The sequence below is a fragment of the Mixophyes fleayi genome, chromosome 6 (genome assembly GCF_038048845.1).
Source record: "Mixophyes fleayi isolate aMixFle1 chromosome 6, aMixFle1.hap1, whole genome shotgun sequence".
Lineage (NCBI taxonomy): Eukaryota > Metazoa > Chordata > Amphibia > Anura > Limnodynastidae > Mixophyes > Mixophyes fleayi.
Genome location: NC_134407.1, coordinates 27199140 through 27218555, shown reverse-complemented (window position 1 = coordinate 27218555; position 19416 = coordinate 27199140). Strand labels below are relative to the sequence as shown.

General features: G+C 38.1%; 1 protein-coding gene across 1 annotated transcript in view; it reads left to right on the top strand.

Annotated features, from left to right (window-relative positions):
• LOC142160955 (alpha-2-macroglobulin-like protein 1) overlaps positions 1-19416 on the top strand; it is a 98693-nt gene that overhangs the window by 77618 nt on the left and 1659 nt on the right. The window contains exons 32-35 of the mRNA XM_075216096.1: positions 4740-4830; positions 6141-6209; positions 15084-15186; positions 15414-15455. Of these exons, the coding sequence (XP_075072197.1) occupies positions 4740-4830; positions 6141-6209; positions 15084-15186; positions 15414-15455 (305 nt within the window). The remainder of the gene's footprint in view (positions 1-4739; positions 4831-6140; positions 6210-15083; positions 15187-15413; positions 15456-19416) is intronic.

Sequence of the window (19416 nt, the reverse complement as noted above, 5' to 3'; positions counted from 1 at the left end):
CATCTATTATGTAGAATAGTGACCAAGACACAAGCAATCTTTACACTGAATATTATACAACTGCTTTTGTAAAAGTGACCAAACTGTTATCTTAATAATAGCTACAAAAACTGATATGGACTCTGTTATCCTAAAGATGAACAGTAGATACTGCTATCCTAATAGTGTGTTATACACTCACACTGTTATCCTAATTGTGATTAATAAACATTGATATCCTAATAGTGATCAAGAAACACTACAATCACAATACTGACCAATAAAAATGGATATCCCAGTAATGACAATACACTTTGTTGTAGTAGTGATAAAGACCATCATAATAGCAACAAAGATACACTGCTATCCTGAGGGAGACCAATACAAACTGTTATCCTAACAGTGAGTAACAGGCACTGCTATGCTAGTAGTGACCATTAAAAACTGCTACCTTAATTATAAACAAGAAACACTACTATCCTTAGAGGAACTAATAAGCATTTATTTCTTAATAGTGCCCTAGACACACGACTATACTAATAGAAACTAATTAACACTGCTGTCCTAATAATTAATAAATCAACACTGAAAATCTTATTGTGACCAATAAACACTGCAATACTAATAGTGACAATAAATGCTACTATCCTAACAGTGACCAGTGCACAATGTTATTTTAATCAAGACTAATAAAAACTGATATCCTATTAGTGACTGTCAGGACCTGATCTGTCTAAAAATGACTAGGATCCCCGCAAAAAAAGTATTTTACTCTCACTATTAAACACAAAGTCCTGGACCCACTAAGATTTAGTTCAACTGCTGACACTCTTAGGAAGTTTTTAGTTGCTTCCTAACTGATCTTAAATTGGAAACACAACCTAATTTAATCAGAATTACTGCAAACCAAACAGTTCCATGCATTATTGTAGCATTATAATAAACCAACCCTATATGACACATTAATTCCTTAAGAACATAAGACAGAATGCTATAAAATGTTGGGGCAAAAAGTTACTATGCTTATTGAATAAAAATTATGATAAGAATCTAAAATTCAGTAATATAAATGCAAAACAGTTTTCTTAAAATAAAACAGAAATTAAATACAGAAATGGTAATATCAATTTCACATACTCTTTTGTGCAATCCTTTTTAAATCTTCTATCTTACCCAAAATCCTCTCCTCTGTGACAAGATAGCAAGTGGTGTACTGGTATGCTAATCTGCTTATCAACTGTGATACCCATTACCAGAACAACAGTTCTAGTAATGGGTTCTGCAAATATTTTAGAATCTATTCTGGAAGATATGTGACATTATTTCCATTGGACATGGTATTATTGTGTGCACATACACTACACGGACAAAAGTGTTTGACCACATCTGTTAATTATTGAATTGAGGTGTTTCAATCAGACCCATTGCCAGAGGTGTATAAGATCAAGCACCTAGCCATGCAGTCTCCATTTGCAAACATTTGTGATACAAAATGGGTCGTTCTGAAGAGCTCAGTGACTTCAAGCGTGGTACTGTGATAGGATGCCACCTTTGCAATAAGATGGTTCGTGAAATTTCATCCCTGCTGGATATTTCACGGTCAGCTCTAAGTGATATTATGAGAAAGTGGGAGTGTTTAGGAACAGCAACTCAACGACGAAGCGGAAAACCATGTAAAGTCTCAGAGCGGGATCAATGACTGCTATGGAGCATGGTGCGTAAAAGTCACCAACGCTCTGCTGATTCCAAACCTGAAGAGTTCCGGACTTCCACTGGCATTAACGTAAGTGCAAAAACTGCGCGGTGGAATCTTAGTGTAATGTGTTTTCATGGCCAAGCAGCTGCATGCAAGCCTCACATCACCAAGACCAATGCCAAGTGTCGGATGGAGTGGTGTAAAGCACACCAACACTGGACTGTGGAGCAGTGGAAACGTGTTCTGTGGAGTGATGAATCACGTTCCTCTGTTTGGCAGTCAGATGAGTGAGTCTGGGTTTTTTAGATGCTGGGAGAATGTTACCTGTCTGACTGCATTATGCCAACTGTGAAGTTTGGTGGAGGAGGATAATGAATTGGGGCTTTTTTTAGGGTTTGGGCTAGGTCCCTTATCTCCAGTGAAAGGTAATCTTAATGTTTCAGCATACCAAGTCATTTTGGACAATGCTATGCTTCCAACTTTGTGGCAACAGTTTGGGGAAGGCCGTTTTCTATTCCAACATGACTGTACCCCAGTGCACAAAGCAAGGACTACAAAGACATGGATTGATGAGTTTTGTGTGGTAGAACTTGACTGGCCCACACAGAGACCTGGCCTCAACCCCATCGAACAACTTTGGGATGAACTGGAACGGAGAATGCGAGTCAGGCCTTCTCGTCCAACAACAGTGCCTGACCTCATGAATGATCTGCAGAATGAATGGGCACATATTCCCACAGAAACACTTCAAAATCTCATGGAAAGCCTTCCAAGAAGAGTGAAAGATCTTATCGCTGCAAAAGGGGGACCAACTCCCAACTCTATGTATTTGAAAACAATGTAATTACAGTGCTTGTTGGTGTAATGGTCAAGCATCCAAATACTTTTGTCCATATAGTGTTTATATAAGAAACATGATTGCATGATATTGATTATTTGGGGAGATAGATTATCTCTATAGGTTCTTTATGGGGCATGTATATATTATTGACATATGTAATGTTGTTAATTAAAGCAAATAAAAATGTATTCAGAGGTTTTCTCAAACATAGATTATGGAAAGTATTGCTTTTATGTATTATTTTTCCTTGTAAGAACTATACACTGAACTTGGAGTACTCCAAATAGAATCCTTTCTAGTCAAATGTATTTCCAGTTTTCTAGGATCTGTAGAACTCTTAATTGGTAAATAAAGAAAGGTTGATTTTTTTTCTTATGTGACACCAATGCATCTCTGTATAAACAATTAAGCAATTTGTCAACAGATAGACATCTGAAGCATACAGTAAAATACATGTACCCTTGATCACTTACACACAATAATTTGCTTAAAGCCATATCTAAAGGAATTAAATTTTTTAGGCGTGACAATGACCATATCAATATATTATTACTATACAGTATTATTTTAATAATAACCAATGAACACTGTTGTCCTAACAATAATTAATGGACACTGATATACTAATAGGGACCAATAAAAATGGTTATCCTAATAGGAACAAATAAACAAGGCTATCTTAATAGAGTGCAGTGCGCACTGTTATTCTAATTGTGACCAACCACACTAATGTCCTAATAGTGACTTATAAACACTACTATCCTAGTAGTTACCAATACACACTGCTGTCCTAATTGACCAATGAACACTATTTTCCTAATAGGAAATAAGCACTTCTAACCTACCATGATATTCTAACAATTAACACTTATATCCTAAGTGACTAATATAGATTATCCATCATCATCACCATCATCATCTATTTGTAAGGTGTTATAAATTTCACAACTCCAAACAGTCACCATACAGATACAAATTAAACATAATAGCAAATCATGGCAGCACGCATTACAAGTATAAATCAAACAAGTACACTTATAAGTAGAAAGTTTAAAAGTACATATTCCATAAGTACAAATTAAACATAAACACATAAATACAAGTTAAAATAAAAACATAGCAAATATATTTGACGTAGTCAAAAGAGGTGTGGACATGAGAGATTCGGTAGAACAGGCCCTGCTCATGAGTGCTTACAGATTAGAGAGTGGGAGAACCTGGAGACAGTAAAACTAATGGGACACTAGCACCAGCTGTAATATTCTAAATGGGACTAAAAACTGCTTTCCTAATAGTGACTAAATAAACATTAATATTCTAACAATGACTAATCAACTCTGCTATTCCAATAGTGACTAATAAATACTGCTATCCTATTAAACATGTCTATGCTGATAGTGACTAATGAGCATTGCTATCTAAATGTGATCACTAATCACTGATATCTTAATAGTGACTAAATATACAACTGTATGCAGAGCACCAATACAAACAATAACTTGTGATGAAAGTAAGACAAATATGTGGGTTCAAAACAGGGACAATCCTTCCAAAAGTGGGATTACTGGGAGGTGTGTAAAATGCCACATACCATCCCCTGATCCCATGTAAGTTGTCATGCTGTATTGAGAAAGAATATATCCCATCTCCAAAACATGAGTCAAATAACATATTTACTTATAGTAAAGCTTGGTGAGCAATAGTCTTAATTTTTAAAATTAATGAGTGCGGTATTGATCATTAACACAGAGAATCATTTGTAGCTTTGTAGCTTGGAGTGCAGAATTATCTAGACATTTAAAGAATTGATAAGCCATCACTATATTTTTCAGTGTACCGGCTGCATTACAAATATTAAAGCACTATATGGATGCAAAAATTAACAAAGTTATCAGCGCTTATCCCTAAATGTGTGATTCTGAATATATCCACCACAATAGAGGTATGATTTATTGGTTCATGTTATTATAAAAACATTTTATGCTTACAACTGACAAAGCAAGCAAAACGCTGTGTAACTCTTTTTTTTAGTCTATTAGTCAGGGTATCTAAAGGCAGCATAAAGTAAAAAAAAAATTTCATGTAATATTAATTTTGAAGCTATGAAAAGAAGAGGCTTGATGTGCAATCTGACAGCCCTTGATTGTAGGCAACTATGATATTAAGTAGATAAAATGTAAAATTAAGAATAATGGTTATGTCTTTGTGTTGTTATTTCTGTAGGTACATAGGTCCCCGGGTACATTCCAACATGGCTGTTATTGAGATAAAGATGCTATCTGGATACATCCCAGTGACGAGCTCAATTGGGCAGGTAAGTCACTAACATGTCATGTGCAGTTTGTCTATAAGAAACATTGAGCATTATCAATATAAGGGGCCTGATTCATTAAAGATCTTAACTTGAGAAACTTCTTATTTCAGTCTCCTGGACAAAACCATGTTACAATGTAAGGGGTGCAAATTAGCATTCCGTTTTGCAGATAAGTTAAATACTGACTGTTTTTTCATATAGCGCACAAATACTTCATAGCTTATTTGTATACTGAACTTTAAAGTTGATATTTGTGTGCTACATAAAAAAACAGTCAGTATTTAACTTATGCGCAAAACAGAATGCTAATTTGCACCCCTTGCATTGTAACATGGTTTTGTCCAGGAGACTGAAATAAGTAGTTTCTCAAGTTAAGATCCTTAATGAATCAGGCCCAAGAAGAATGTGGCAGTGGGTTATCTGGAATAAAGCATTATGATAAGTACTAGAGGGGGACACTGCCCATCTGTCTGTATGTATGTATGTTAGGGAATTTAGAGTGTAAGCTCCAATGGGGCTGATGTGAGTGAGTTCTCTGTACAGTTCCCCCTTTCCTCCTCCTACCCTTGCGTCTCTGTCTGTCCTGTCTTGTACGCTCCTTCGAGCAGGGCCTCCTTTCCTCCTGTTCTCCATCACCTTAACTCTGCTCTCCAGCTCCTTGTCTCTTCCGTGAGGCCCTTTCACCCCCTGGGGGCTCACCTTTCATCTAGCTGTACTTTGAGCTTCCGAGTTACTGTGCTTTTTGTTAACTGTTCCGTGATGTCTCACCCTGTACCGTGTTTCTGTCTGTCCCTGTACGGCGCTACGGATACCTAGTGGCGCCCTATAAATAAATATTAATAATAATACAACGCTGGGGAATTAGTGGGGCTATATAAATAACTGATGATGATGATAATTACTACCTCAAGACACCAGACGTACACACTTTATTTTACTGTCTTTTAAATGCTGCCTTTGCCCCTTGGGGAATGTAATGCTGCTGTAATCAATTTTCAAGATCAATGAAATCCCTATAAAATGGATCTTTGATACACACAGGTTTTTAATAAAAAGTGCATGAATTGATAGCTACAGAAAATCACTTTTCCCTCCATTTACTTAAAAATCTTTGAACGCAGATCCGTTTTATTTAGAGGTCCCAAAGATTGGCTGAAATAATGCTGAGCTCATAACTTGGGCAAAGGCAACCTCAAAAGGTGAAGAAATAGAGAGTGTTTGTCTGCCTTAATATCTTTCTTTAATTATTTTTGTTTTTAATATCATTCAGGATATTCAAAATACATTCTTTTTTTTGTTTGCATTCCCAGCTGGAGGAAAGAAAAGTTATACAAAGAAGCGACATCCAGGATGACATTGTGACTTTGTACCTAAATGAGGTCTGAGTTATTTGTCTGTCAATTCACCATGTGTTGTTGGTTTTCTGTTCCTGATCTTATTGCATGTAACTCATATGTCTACGTACTTCCCTATGTGCTTATGTAATTGTCTCCTAATGTTCTGTGAAGTCCGAATAGATAAGTTTAGACGCTGATCACATTTCTTGCTGAAATCTCTTTCACACATATCTGCTGGAAAAATGGATAAACGCATGAAAATAACATGTGCATGATTCTATTTGTAATGCAATTTCCAGGTATCAGTTAGCAACTAAAAAGAGCAGACAGATGGTGACCAGACGCTTGAACCTAGATGATAGCTAGTTTCTGAGCTGAAGCCAGGAGACTAACTCTTGTTGTTGTAGAGCACTGTTATTACACATCCAAGAATTATCTTAAATATCTTAAAGCACATTAACAAAAATGTTAAGCAAAACTATAATTTATAATGGATATTTTATTTTTACAAACTTTTTCTATTTAATGAATAATGAAAAAATACTCAGTCATGGTAAACACATCTCTAGGACAAGAAAGTGTGAATGTGGAAATATGCACCATTGATTAAGAGGCCATTGTGGACTTGTTGGGCTGTAGATTCGTAGTGGAAATGATAGCAACAAGAGACAATTTGGAATGTTGAATGATCAGAGATCTCTTATTTAAACAAAGAGCAAATTAAGTACAAGTGAATTTATCAATTAGCAATATTAACTACGTACCCCGTGCTATTTAAAGCTGCATTATAACTAGTGGTGGAAGTGGGTCGGTATATGGTGGTATGCTGTATCGCCACTTCTCCTACTGCTTTATTGTAAAACTGTCACATTCTAATCACTTACATGTCCATACTGCCACTTAAAAATTTCCACTTAAATAATGTACTTCTCCCCCTAAATTGCTATCCTAATAGTGTTTAAATTTATTTGCTTATTCAATATTACAACTGGAATAGCCTTGGGAAAAATGGCAGTATGTATCAGTGCTCCAAACTATGTCTAAAGAGAAAGACACCTTGGTAAAATGTTTAACATTGGTGGTAGTGCAGTTTTAAGACAGCCCCCCATTCCCCGATCCAACAATGCAGAAATTATATACCTTTACAAAAAAATATTAATATACATTATGCATTGTTTGACTTTAGCCTACAGTTCAAGAAGATAAACTGAAGTACATGATAAAATAAGTTTGAACAGCAAATACAAAGTTCTAACAGTTGTACAACATAACATACATAGTTACTAGAGATGGTCACTGACCCCCGTGTTTTGGTTTTGGATTCGGTTTTGGATCTGGATTACCGTCGTGTTTTGGTTTTGGTTTTGGTTTTGCAAAACCGCCATTGCGTGTTTTGGTTTTGGTTTTGGTTTTGTTTGGTTTTGTTTTGCTATTTTTTGGGAAAATCCATGTTTTTGGGCCTAAATTAACCCAATTTAGTGCTCCAACTGTTTTAGAGACAAGTAATCTAATTGTTGAGGTAATAAATCATCCAAAAAAACAGTTTAATTCTTCGTTGGTAGGCCTATTCTACACACAAAACAGATTGTCTTCCTCTCCATCTATGCATATTGGCAATGCAGCCATCGTCTTTGAATGTATATTACACCCTACACTTATAGTTAAATATGTAAAGAAATGGAAAAAGCCAGTTTGCTTTCTGTCTCTCAAGGCCCCCCTCCACTTGTATAAAATAGCAAAAAATTCAGCCATTATAGACTGTACAATATTAATTGACATGGAGAAAGCCAGTTTGGTTTCTGTCTCTCTAGGCCCCCCTCCACTTGTATAAAATACTAAAAAATTCAGCCATTATAGACTGTACAATATTAATTGACATGGAGAAAGACAGTTTGGGGTCACTCTGTCTCTCTAGGCCCCCCTCCACTTGTATAAAATACCAAAAAATTCAGCCATTATAGACTGTACAATATTAATTGACATGGAGAAAGCCAGTTTGGTTTCTGTCTCTCTAGCCCCCCCTCCACTTGTATAAAATACTAAAAAATTCAGCCATTATAGACTGTACAATATTAATTGACATGGAGAAAGACAGTTTGGGGTCACTCTGTCTCTCTAGGCCCCCCTCCACTTGTATAAAATACCAAAAAATTCAGCCATTATAGACTGTACAATATTAATTGACATGGAGAAAGCCAGTTTGGTTTCTGTCTCTCTAGGCCCCCCTCCACTTGTATAAAATACTAAAAAATTCAGCCATTATAGACTGTACAATATTAATTGACATGGAGAAAGACAGTTTGGGGTCACTCTGTCTCTCTAGGCCCCCCTCCACTTGTATAAAATACCAAAAAATTCAGCCATTATAGACTGTACAATATTAATTGACATGGAGAAAGCCAGTTTGGTTTCTGTCTCTCTAGGCCCCCCTCCACTTGTATAAAATACTAAAAAATTCAGCCATTATAGACTGTACAATATTATGAAAAATGGACAAAGCCAGTTTAGGGTCACTCTGTCTATGACACCCTACCCTTAAGGATAAATTGCCCTAACAGCAGCCTTTCAAGATGGTATGTGATATGGAAATGCCACAAGTCCCTTTCCTCTTTGGGGGTAGATTGCACCCTACACTTACATAGAAAGTTTTAAAAAGATGTTATCGGCATCATCTTCAGCTTCATCCTCACCCTCATCAGTGTGTACGTCATCATCACAGACTATCAATTCATCGCCGCTTGAATCCGCCATTAGAGAACAGTCAGTGCTTGGATGTCTTGGATGGTGAAGGCCTTCCTCGTGGAAGATGTAGTTCATTTTTATAAACATCATTTTCTCCACATTTTTGGGAAGTAACCTTCTACGGCGATCACTGACTAAGTTCCCTGCTGTGCTGAACACTCGTTCAGAGTACACACTGGAGGGTGGGCAGCTTAGGTATTGCAAAGCAAGTTTGTACATGGGTTTCCAAATGGCTTGCTTTTCTTCCCAGTAAGGAAAGGGACTGTCTGACATTTCCATATCAACTACCTCTTGAAAGTAATCCTCCACCATCCTTTGCATGTTTATACTCATATTGGATGGGCTTATGGGCAAAGTGACACTTTTTTTTGAAAAATCCTTCAAACCAGCCCAGATGTTAAATTGTTCTCGTCTGCCCCCTGTGTCTTCCCTGCTTCTTTTTTGGAAATTTAATTTTTTACGAGCAACAGCTTGAGAAAGTGAAGGAGGACACGTCGTCAAGCCGAGGCCCAGTTCAGCGGCCAACTTGCTGAGCAATAGCTCCTTGCAAAAGTTCACATCTCGCTCATTTACAAGTAAAGACTCAATGTAGGTTTTAAACCTTGGATCAAGCACAGTGGCCAAAACGTACTGATCCGAGTTCAAGATCTTAATAACTCGAGGATCATTGTGAAGCGAATTAAGTACTTGATCGACAAGGCCAACATACTTTGCTGAATTGCTTGCTTTCAGCTCCTCCTTCATTTTCTCAAGCTGCTTTTCCAATAGTCTAATTAAAGGAATGACTTGGCTCAAACTAGCAGAGTCTGCACTGACCTCACATGTCACAACTTCAAATGGTTTCAGCACCTTGCACAGCACTGAAAGGATTCCCCACTGTGCAAGAGTGAAATACATCCCCCCTCCTTTCCCAATGTCATGACTTGTGCAATATGCTTGGATGGCTTTGCGCTGTTCCTCCATCCTCTGAAGCATGTACAGGGTGGAATTCCACCGAGTTACCACCTCTTGCTTAAGTTGGTGGCAGGGCAAGTTAAACTGCTCTTGGAGCTGCTGTAATCTCCTACATGCTGTGGCTGAATGCCTGAAATGGCCTGAAATTTTACGGGCCACCGAAAGCATCTCCTGCACCTCACGGTTATTTCGTAGGAAGCTCTGCACCACCAAGTTGATGGTGTGAGCAAAACAGGGAATATGTTGGAAATCACCCAGCTGTAATGCTCGCACTATATTGTTGGCGTTATCTGAAATGACATACCCTGGGGAGAGTCCGAGTGGTATAAGCCATGCATCAATCACATCTCTCAGTTTGCGTAACAAATTGTCAGCCGTATGCCTGTTAGTGAAGCCGGTGATACAAAGAGTGGCCTGCCTGTGACAAATGTTACGTAGTGGTGTACATGCTGCTGCTGTTCCTGCTGGTGAAGGTGAATGACCAACCCAGTGGGCTGTCACAGTCATATAGTCTTTGGTTTGGCCACTTCCACTTGTCCACATATCTGTGGTTAAGTGAACAGTGGGCAGAATGGCATTTTTCAGCGCAATCTCTACATTTTTACACACTTTTTGGTATAGTTGTGGAATAGCTTTACGGGAGAAATGGTGTCGCGATGGAATTCTGTAACGCGGACACAAAACCTCAATTAACTGTGAAAAACCAGCTGCGTTTATTGTGGAGATTGGACGCAGATCTAACACTAACATTGCAGCCATGGCGTCTGTGATTCGCTTGGCGACTGGGTGACTGCTGTCATATTTGCTTCCCCTCGCAAATGATTGTTTCACAGTTAATTGCTGAAATGTAGGACTGCTCATTTTATTCACCTGCCTCTGGGATGACGATTCACCCCCAGCAGCAGCAACAGCAGCAGCAGGACTAACGCTTTCTTCAGAGGAATCAATAATAGTGCCGGAGTCATCCAGCCTTAAGTGGGATGCCGGGCTAACTCCGAGCGCTACTGAGGATATTGATGAGGATGGTGTGGTGGGTGTATTTTGTAGCCGTCGGTATGTCGGTGAGCGGAGGGTCTTAGCTGATGAGGGAGTGCTTGTATTCTTTTGGGAAGAACTTTCAGCTTTTCCCAACACTTTGCCATGAACTCTCGTTAGATGGCGTAACATAGACGAGGTTCCAAGATGGTTAAGGTCCCTCCCTCGACTGACTGTGGCTTCACATACACTACAAATGGCTATACAATTGTTGTCTGGATTTGGGTAGAAATAATTCCACACATAAGAAGTGGATTTTTTTGTTTTATGCCCAGGCATGACAATGGCCTTTTTCTTGTCACGTGCCAGAACTGCTGCCACTGGTGCAGGACTTACACAAACAACCTCATCCTCATCAACATCCTCATTAGCGCCCTCGTCGCCTACACAAATCTCCCCCTCATCCTCTTCTAATTCCAAAGTGGCATCCTCAATTTGGGTATCACCGGCTACACTCGGGCTATTAAGGCACACATCAGCAGAATGCTCACGATTAGACATCCCACTGTTGGATGGACTCTCCACAGGGATTGTTGTCATTTGTGAATCAGAGCAAATATTCTCCTGTAATGCCTCACTGGTATCTTGCAGCTCAGCTTTGACGCGTAACAGTAGTTGTGCACCAATTGTAGCCTGGGTAACTTTTTGGGATCTGCCACTAATAGCCAAAGGTGAAGGCCTCATTCTCTCTTTGCCACTGCGTGTGTAGAATGGCATGCTTGCAATTTTTTTTTTATCGTCACTTAACTTTTGCTCAGTTACACTTCTTTTTCGCTTCAATACAGTAAATTTTTTTTTGGTTTTTGTTTTTTGCACTAATTTGAAAACACTCTGTTGTTTGACATCGCCTTGGCCAGATGACGTACTGGGAACACTAACATCAGGACTGGTGACAGAACCTGGTTGCTCATTTAGATCATATGTGGACTGCTTTGAATCCATTCTGAGCGCAAACCACTGAGGAGTGCTAAAAATTATTGAGTAGATACTGCTGACAGATATGACTTTTGACAGCCAGAAATATTAATGCACAATTAGGGAGGACACCCCAAAAACACTGAGGAGTGCTAAAAATTATTGAGTAGATACTGCTGACAGATATGACTTTTGACAGCCAGAAATATTAATGCACAATTAGGGAGGACACCCCAAAAACACTGAGGAGTGCTAAAAATTATTGAGTAGATACTGCTGACAGATATGACTTTTGACAGCCAGAAATATTAATGCACAATTAGGGAGGACACCCCAAAAACACTGAGGAGTGCTAAAAATTATTGAGTAGATACTGCTGACAGATATGACTTTTGACAGCCAGAAATATTAATGCACAATTAGGGAGGACACCCCAAAAACACTGAGGAGTGCTAAAAATTATTGAGTAGATACTGCTGACAGATATGACTTTTGACAGCCAGAAATATTAATGCACAATTAGGGAGGACACCCCAAAAACACTGAGGAGTGCTACAAATTATTGAGTAGATACTGCTGACAGATATGACTTTTGACAGCCAGAAATATTAATGCACAATTAGGGAGGACACCCCAAAAACACTGAGGAGTGCTACAAATTATTGAGTAGATACTGCTGACAGATATGACTTTTGACAGCCAGAAATATTAATGCACAATTAGGGAGGACACCCCAAAAACACTGAGGAGTGCTAAAAATTATTGAGTAGATACTGCTGACAGATATGACTTTTGACAGCCAGAAATATTAATGCACAATTAGGGAGGACACCCCAAAAACACTGAGGAGTGCTACAAATTATTGAGTAGATACTGCTGACAGATATGACTTTTGACAGCCAGAAATATTAATGCACAATTAGGGAGGACACCCCAAAAACACTGAGGAGTGCTAAAAATTATTGAGTAGATACTGCTGACAGATATGACTTTTGACAGCCAGAAATATTAATGCACAATTAGGGAGGACACCCCAAAAACACTGAGGAGTGCTAAAAATTATTGAGTAGATACTGCTGACAGATATGACTTTTGACAGCCAGAAATATTAATGCACAATTAGGGAGGACACCCCAAAAACACTGAGGAGTGCTAAAAATTATTGAGTAGATACTGCTGACAGATATGACTTTTGACAGCCAGAAATATTAATGCACAATTAGGGAGGACACCCCAAAAACACTGAGGAGTGCTACAAATTATTGAGTAGATACTGCTGACAGATATGACTTTTGACAGCCAGAAATATTAATGCACAATTAGGGAGGACACCCCAAAAGCACTGAGGAGTGCTACAAATTATTGAGTAGATACTGCTGACAGATATGACTTTTGACAGCCAGAAATATTAATGCACAATTAGGGAGGACACCCCAAAAACACTGAGGTGTGCTACAAATTATTGAGTAGATACTGCTGACAGATATGACTTTTGACAGCCAGAAATATTAATGCACAATTAGGGAGGACACCCCAAAAACACTGAGGAGTGCTAAAAATTATTGAGTAGATACTGCTGACAGATATGACTTTTGACAGCCAGAAATATTAATGCACAATTAGGGAGGACACCCCAAAAACACTGAGGTGTGCTACAAATTATTTAGTAGATACTGCTGACAGATATGACTTTTGACAGCCAGAAATATTAATGCACAATTATGGGGGACACCCCAAAAGCGCTGGGGAGTGCCAAATATGAAGAAAAAATAATAAACCTCTATCCTCCTCTCTGCACTAGCGATTTTGGTTAGAGCAATTGCAAGAACAATATGGTATTCTCTGTCCCTGCTCTAATTAGCCTATGACTACACCCTGCTCTCTCCCTCTGTCAAATGGCGATGGATTGCTGTGGAGGCGTGTATTTATAAAGTTGAAGTATCGCGAGAACCGAGTCCCGAGATCCGACGACGTCACAATGACGTTCGGCCTCGATTTGGATTCGGAATGGGCGGGAGAGTACCGAGCTGCTCAGCTCGGTACTCGGATACCCAAAGTTCGGGTGGGTTCGGTTCTCGGAGAACCGGACCCGCCCATCTCTAATAGTTACATATACTAATACACACCAAAGTAGTCTACCCTTTTAAAAAAAATAAAAATGTAGCCATTAGCATTCAAATAACTCACACATGGTTGAAGGGGGAACTGGCTAAATAGTACTAAACAGTGTATGATCATGTACAGTGTCTCATCTTTGCCACACAGAACTTTATGTATTTCTCTGTTCTAACCCTGCTCCAACACAGACACTCCCCTCAGCATCCAGACACCAGTGAAAAACAATTTAATGAATATATATATATATATATATATATATATATATATATATATATATTAGATTTTGTTGAACGAAGTATATGCTATGAAGGGGACTACTCTTGATAACCAAGGACAGTTCATATTATGACAATTTCCTCACTCGTATAATACATACAGTGTTTGATTCCTATTGTTTTACCTGGTGTTTAAATATTGTGTGTTTGATTTTATGACACTGTTATTACCCCTGTGTGGGTATAGGTTTAGTATACTATTGTCAAGTTTTAATAAGATGTATAGTATCACAAAATTTGAATAAAAAAAAAAGAAAAAAAGAAAAACTGAAAAAATGGCCGGTCTACCGTCATACACATTTAAACCAAAATTTCTGCTGCAATTTATTTGTGATGTTTATGGCTTGCTGTTATATGTTGGCTATTAAATTTGCTGTTGTCTAGGAGACAAAAAGGGAAATGTTGGAGCCCATTATACGGCAAAATGCATCTTCTCCATAGTCTTTCCAAAATATAACAACGTATCCTAAAGAATAATAATAAAGTATATTTTCTAATATTAACTTTGCATTTGTGTATTCAAGACAAAGCATGTGGGTTTTAAGCAAATGCCATTCATACTGTCTCATAGTAGGGTTTTATTACCCTTAATAGATGATTATTTAATATATATTATAGTTCCCTAGTATAAATTTGCCTACTTATGCTCCTAATGATAACTTCATATGTGACCTTGTCCAACTTCTTATATGGGTGGATGTCATATAAGTGATGAAGTTTTTTACCTTTCTGTTGGCAAAAATATGATTTATGATTTGTTCCTATTTTTTATAATACATTGGTTTGATCTTCATTATCAATAAATGTTTACTATCTTCCACTTACACCTGTCTTTACTCACTTGTATATCTGTCTATCTTTTGCTCTGTTTCTATAGATAGGACACAGACCTCAAATTGTATCATTCATGATGGAGCAGGACACTGAAGTATTAGACCTAAAACCAGCCACAGTTAAAGTGTATGATTACTATGAGACAGGTAATATTCTTCACTTATAATTATGTGTTGATAATTGCAGGTTATATTGTATGAGAATATCTGCCTGAGTGGTACAGCTAATAATCTGAAGCTTCTTACAAACATTTCAAACAAACTGCAAAGATAATGTGTGTCGCCATGCTAACCTGTAATAACATGGTAATATAATGCACATGTATAGCATAATAACATAGCAGGAAACTGAAAATTTTACTCTTATTTTCCAGATGAACAAGCAATTGCAGAATACAAGCACCCTTGCAGTATTGGTAAGAATACTCTAAGCTGTTTCTACTTGTCTTATAGTCAAGAGATCAACTTCTTTCCACTTTGATTATCATATGAATTTTGCTTGTTTGCACAATTAAATATATCATAGCCCCCCCCCCCTGTTTATAAGTCAAGCAAGGATTTACATGCAAGAGGAGAAACTGAATTAGACAGCACAGAAAACATTTTTAAAAAAAAATGCTGATCTTCCAAGCTCCCTTCCCCACCATCATCCCAACTCCTCAACTCTGTGGGGAAACTGATCCCCTTGCATTCTATTTGCACCATTATAGTCTCTGACGCCACCACAAATAGAATGTTGGCACATGCTATAAGTCATTTGATGTTTGTCCAAAATTCAATACACATTCATTTCCCTTTTTTTGTGACTTCCTGCATATACCTATGTGCCTTTACAGCTGTTTGTACATGCACATGCCTAGGTTGACCTTTTAAAATCGCAAAATATTGCTTCTTTGGAGAATGATTTCAGAAAAGTGCGCTAGGCCTGTACTTGATTCTCTGCTCAAATACAAAAAAAAACACAGGATGCAGGATGAGATATTCCTATCATTATTAGGGGTGGAGATAATGCAGCAGCTGGACACCCCAAAAAAGGCTATATATTCTAATATATTCTATTTTTCAATATATTCAATTCTATCTAATTTGCCATCGTTATATAGATTAATGCGGATGCTGAGAGATGAATGTAGCCTTCACTACTACTGCAAAAATTAGGCACACAATACATTGCAAGAGTATTCATCGTTTGGTATTCATTAGCTTGCCACTATACAAATAAATGATGATGTAATAGATAAAGGTGGCCTGCACCCATACTACAAAAATTCAAATATTAGGCACACAATACATTGCTAGAGTATTCACTGGTTGCCAAGAGCATGGTTTTCAATACCTTGTTTTAATTATATGCTCTGTGCCATAATGCTGCCCTTCTGAATCAAACCAGGGCACTTGTATATATATATTTATGGGGTGGGAAGGAGGAAAAATCATTGTCTTGGAGTAAGATTTTTACAATTCCGGGGGTAAAGGGGACAGCCTGAGACTTATAGCAGAGGTGGTCCCCAAGAACCATGTATATAAATATGGAATGTATATAAATTATATTTATATGTTCTTTTAGTGACATGTAAGAAATATGTAAAAGAGACAGGTCAGATAGGCCAATAGTCATCCTTCCCAGACATGCAAGTATGTATAATACTTATATTGACACAGATTTGGTTGCCCAAAACATGTCTTGACAATGCAATTGAAACTCCACATTCTGAGAAACTAACCGGACAGATTTTGGACCTGGCAAAGAATACATTTATAGATGGCGATATGATGGATGATGATTTATGCTATGTGATGGAGTTAGAGAACCGTAAAGTATAGTTTACTATTTTTAGACTTGAATTGGATAAAGCAAATGCACCAGTGGCAGATTTATAAAATCCATCATTAAGAAAACCGTGATCAACTACGGACAGTGGCATTAGTAGACATTTAAAAGATGATGAGAGTGCACAATGTTAAATGGTGCAAGTCAAGAGGGCATTGTTCTTGGTACATCTGTGCCATAATGCTGCCTTCTAAATCAAACCAGGGGACTCGTAAACATTTATTTGAGAGTAAGGGCAGAAAAATCATTGCTCTGGGGTAAGCTTTGTTCACCTCCCGGGTAATGGGAAATGCCCGAAACTTGCAGCAGAGCCGTTCTCCAAGAAGGAGTGCACTTACACTGACGCTATGGCAACTGGGACGCCTCTCACTGCCGCTGCATCCCGGCGAGTGACAGGCAGTTGGGGCGAACGGCTGTATTTAAATTATTGCTGCCTCTTGAATGGATGTGGGGGGTGCTCTTTGGCACAATTCTCCTATCTCAGTGCTACCGATTCCTGCTCATAAGCTTCTACTATATTGACTTAAATCCTGGGGGTATCCGGGTACCTGTGAATGCCTCCAACTCTACGGGAAGGGCGGCTGCTATAGGTGAAGACCTCTATTGCTAGTTCTAAAACTTTGACAGTTACTAGGAAGCCAAAACATCGCAAAAAAATATATCTTGCTATCTGGCATTGCTGACACCCATATATCCACACTTCAATCCATCCTAAATGCTGCTGCAAGACTCATTTTCCTCTCTCACTGCGCTCCACATCTGCTGCACCGCTTTGCAAATCTGTACACTGGCTCCCTGTGTCCTCTAGAATCAAATTCATGTTACTCACCCTTACCCTCAAAGCCCTCAAGAACACTACCCCTGCATACGTCTCAAATCTCATATCAAAATACTCTCCCTCCCGCCCTCTCACATATACCTCTGACCTGTGCCTTGTCTCATCTCTGGCAACCACCTCTCACTCCCACCTACAAGACTTCTCCCGCGCACTTATGGAATTCCCTACCATGCTCAATCAGACTTTCCCACCGCCTTCAAATCTTTACATGCTCTTTGAAAACCCATCTTTTTTAGAGATGACCTTATTCTCTGATTCGCACTAATGCACCCTCACAACTGTCTCAATCTCCACTTTGAGCCACATTTGCTCCTCTTGTTTCAGCTGTGCCCTCTTCCACTTAGAATGTAAGCATTTATTTTGTCTACCTTATATGTCCCTTTTTGATGTATGTACTGTTTTCCCTATTGTATGGCGCTGCGGAGCTCTGTGGTGCCTTACAAATCTACAAAAATAATTAATAATAATAATAATAATAATATCCTGGGACCATTGGAGTAATAGCATTCTGACCTTCCACAGATTTTTTTTTGCTATTAGTTGTTAGCTGACTCGCATTGCTCACTCCGTCACCATTTTTGTTTAAATGATAACTGTGACCTTTTGCCAAATTTACATTGGTGTCTGTGGTTATTTATTTATTCAATTACAGTAATAATAAGTCTGAACATACGAAGGAGGCGAACGTGCAATGAAAGGGAGATATCAACACTATTCAGTTTATCATTTTTTCAATTGAATCAGAGGAAACAAATGCAATGATGGCAAAGTTACAAAATCCGTCATTAAGACAGCTTGCTGCAGACTTTGGCCAACATTGGTGAAAACTTGGACTATTGTGAAGGGATCATTAGAAAATAGACTGGAAATTACTGGAATTTAATGGTAATGCTATAAATAGCTATATATATATATATATATATATATATATATATATATATATATATATATATATATATATATAAAGAAGCTAATAATATGTAGAAAAAGGATTTTAGGTTTAAGACAATGCCAAATAAATAAGAGTGGAGGGATGTGAAGAAAAGTGTAATTTGTACAATAGAAACAAACAAAAACATCTGCTGTACGCAAATAGATTGTTACAATCGGGTTAATTGTGTTGGGTGTAAACTATGTAAACAAACTATAAAGGCAGATCAGGTAATGCTGCTGTACCTTTTAGACAGCTGACAGCTACTTACCAAGTAACACTACAAACAGCCACAGTTCCTGTCATAAATCACAGAGAGAAACTAAAGACAGTACTTGAAGAATGGAGCTGTAAACTCTATATTCTTTGTTTGTGACATTTTTCCTGTGGAGGTTATTTATTCAGTACATTTTTGGCAAATCCAGAAAAATTCTCAAATTAGCCAAGGTTAGATTTCAGAAATGGGCAATTTCCCATCTCTGCTCTCATTTCTTTCACATTAAACTAGAGCATACCTGCCTGGAATGTCCGAGAGACTTCCAAAATTCAGAGTATTTTCCCAGACTTCCAGGAAAGAATTCCACACTCCCGCAACTTGCCCACTTTCGAAGTGAAGTGGGTGGGGGGTTTGACGGTGCAATTCGCAACATCATGTCCCCCGGCACTTTTCACTTGGATTTTAAAAAATAAAATCATCAAGTATGAACTACAGATGTTTATATTGTATTAAGCAGGTATGAACTAACTTCAGACTGTCCTCTTATGTAATAATTCTGT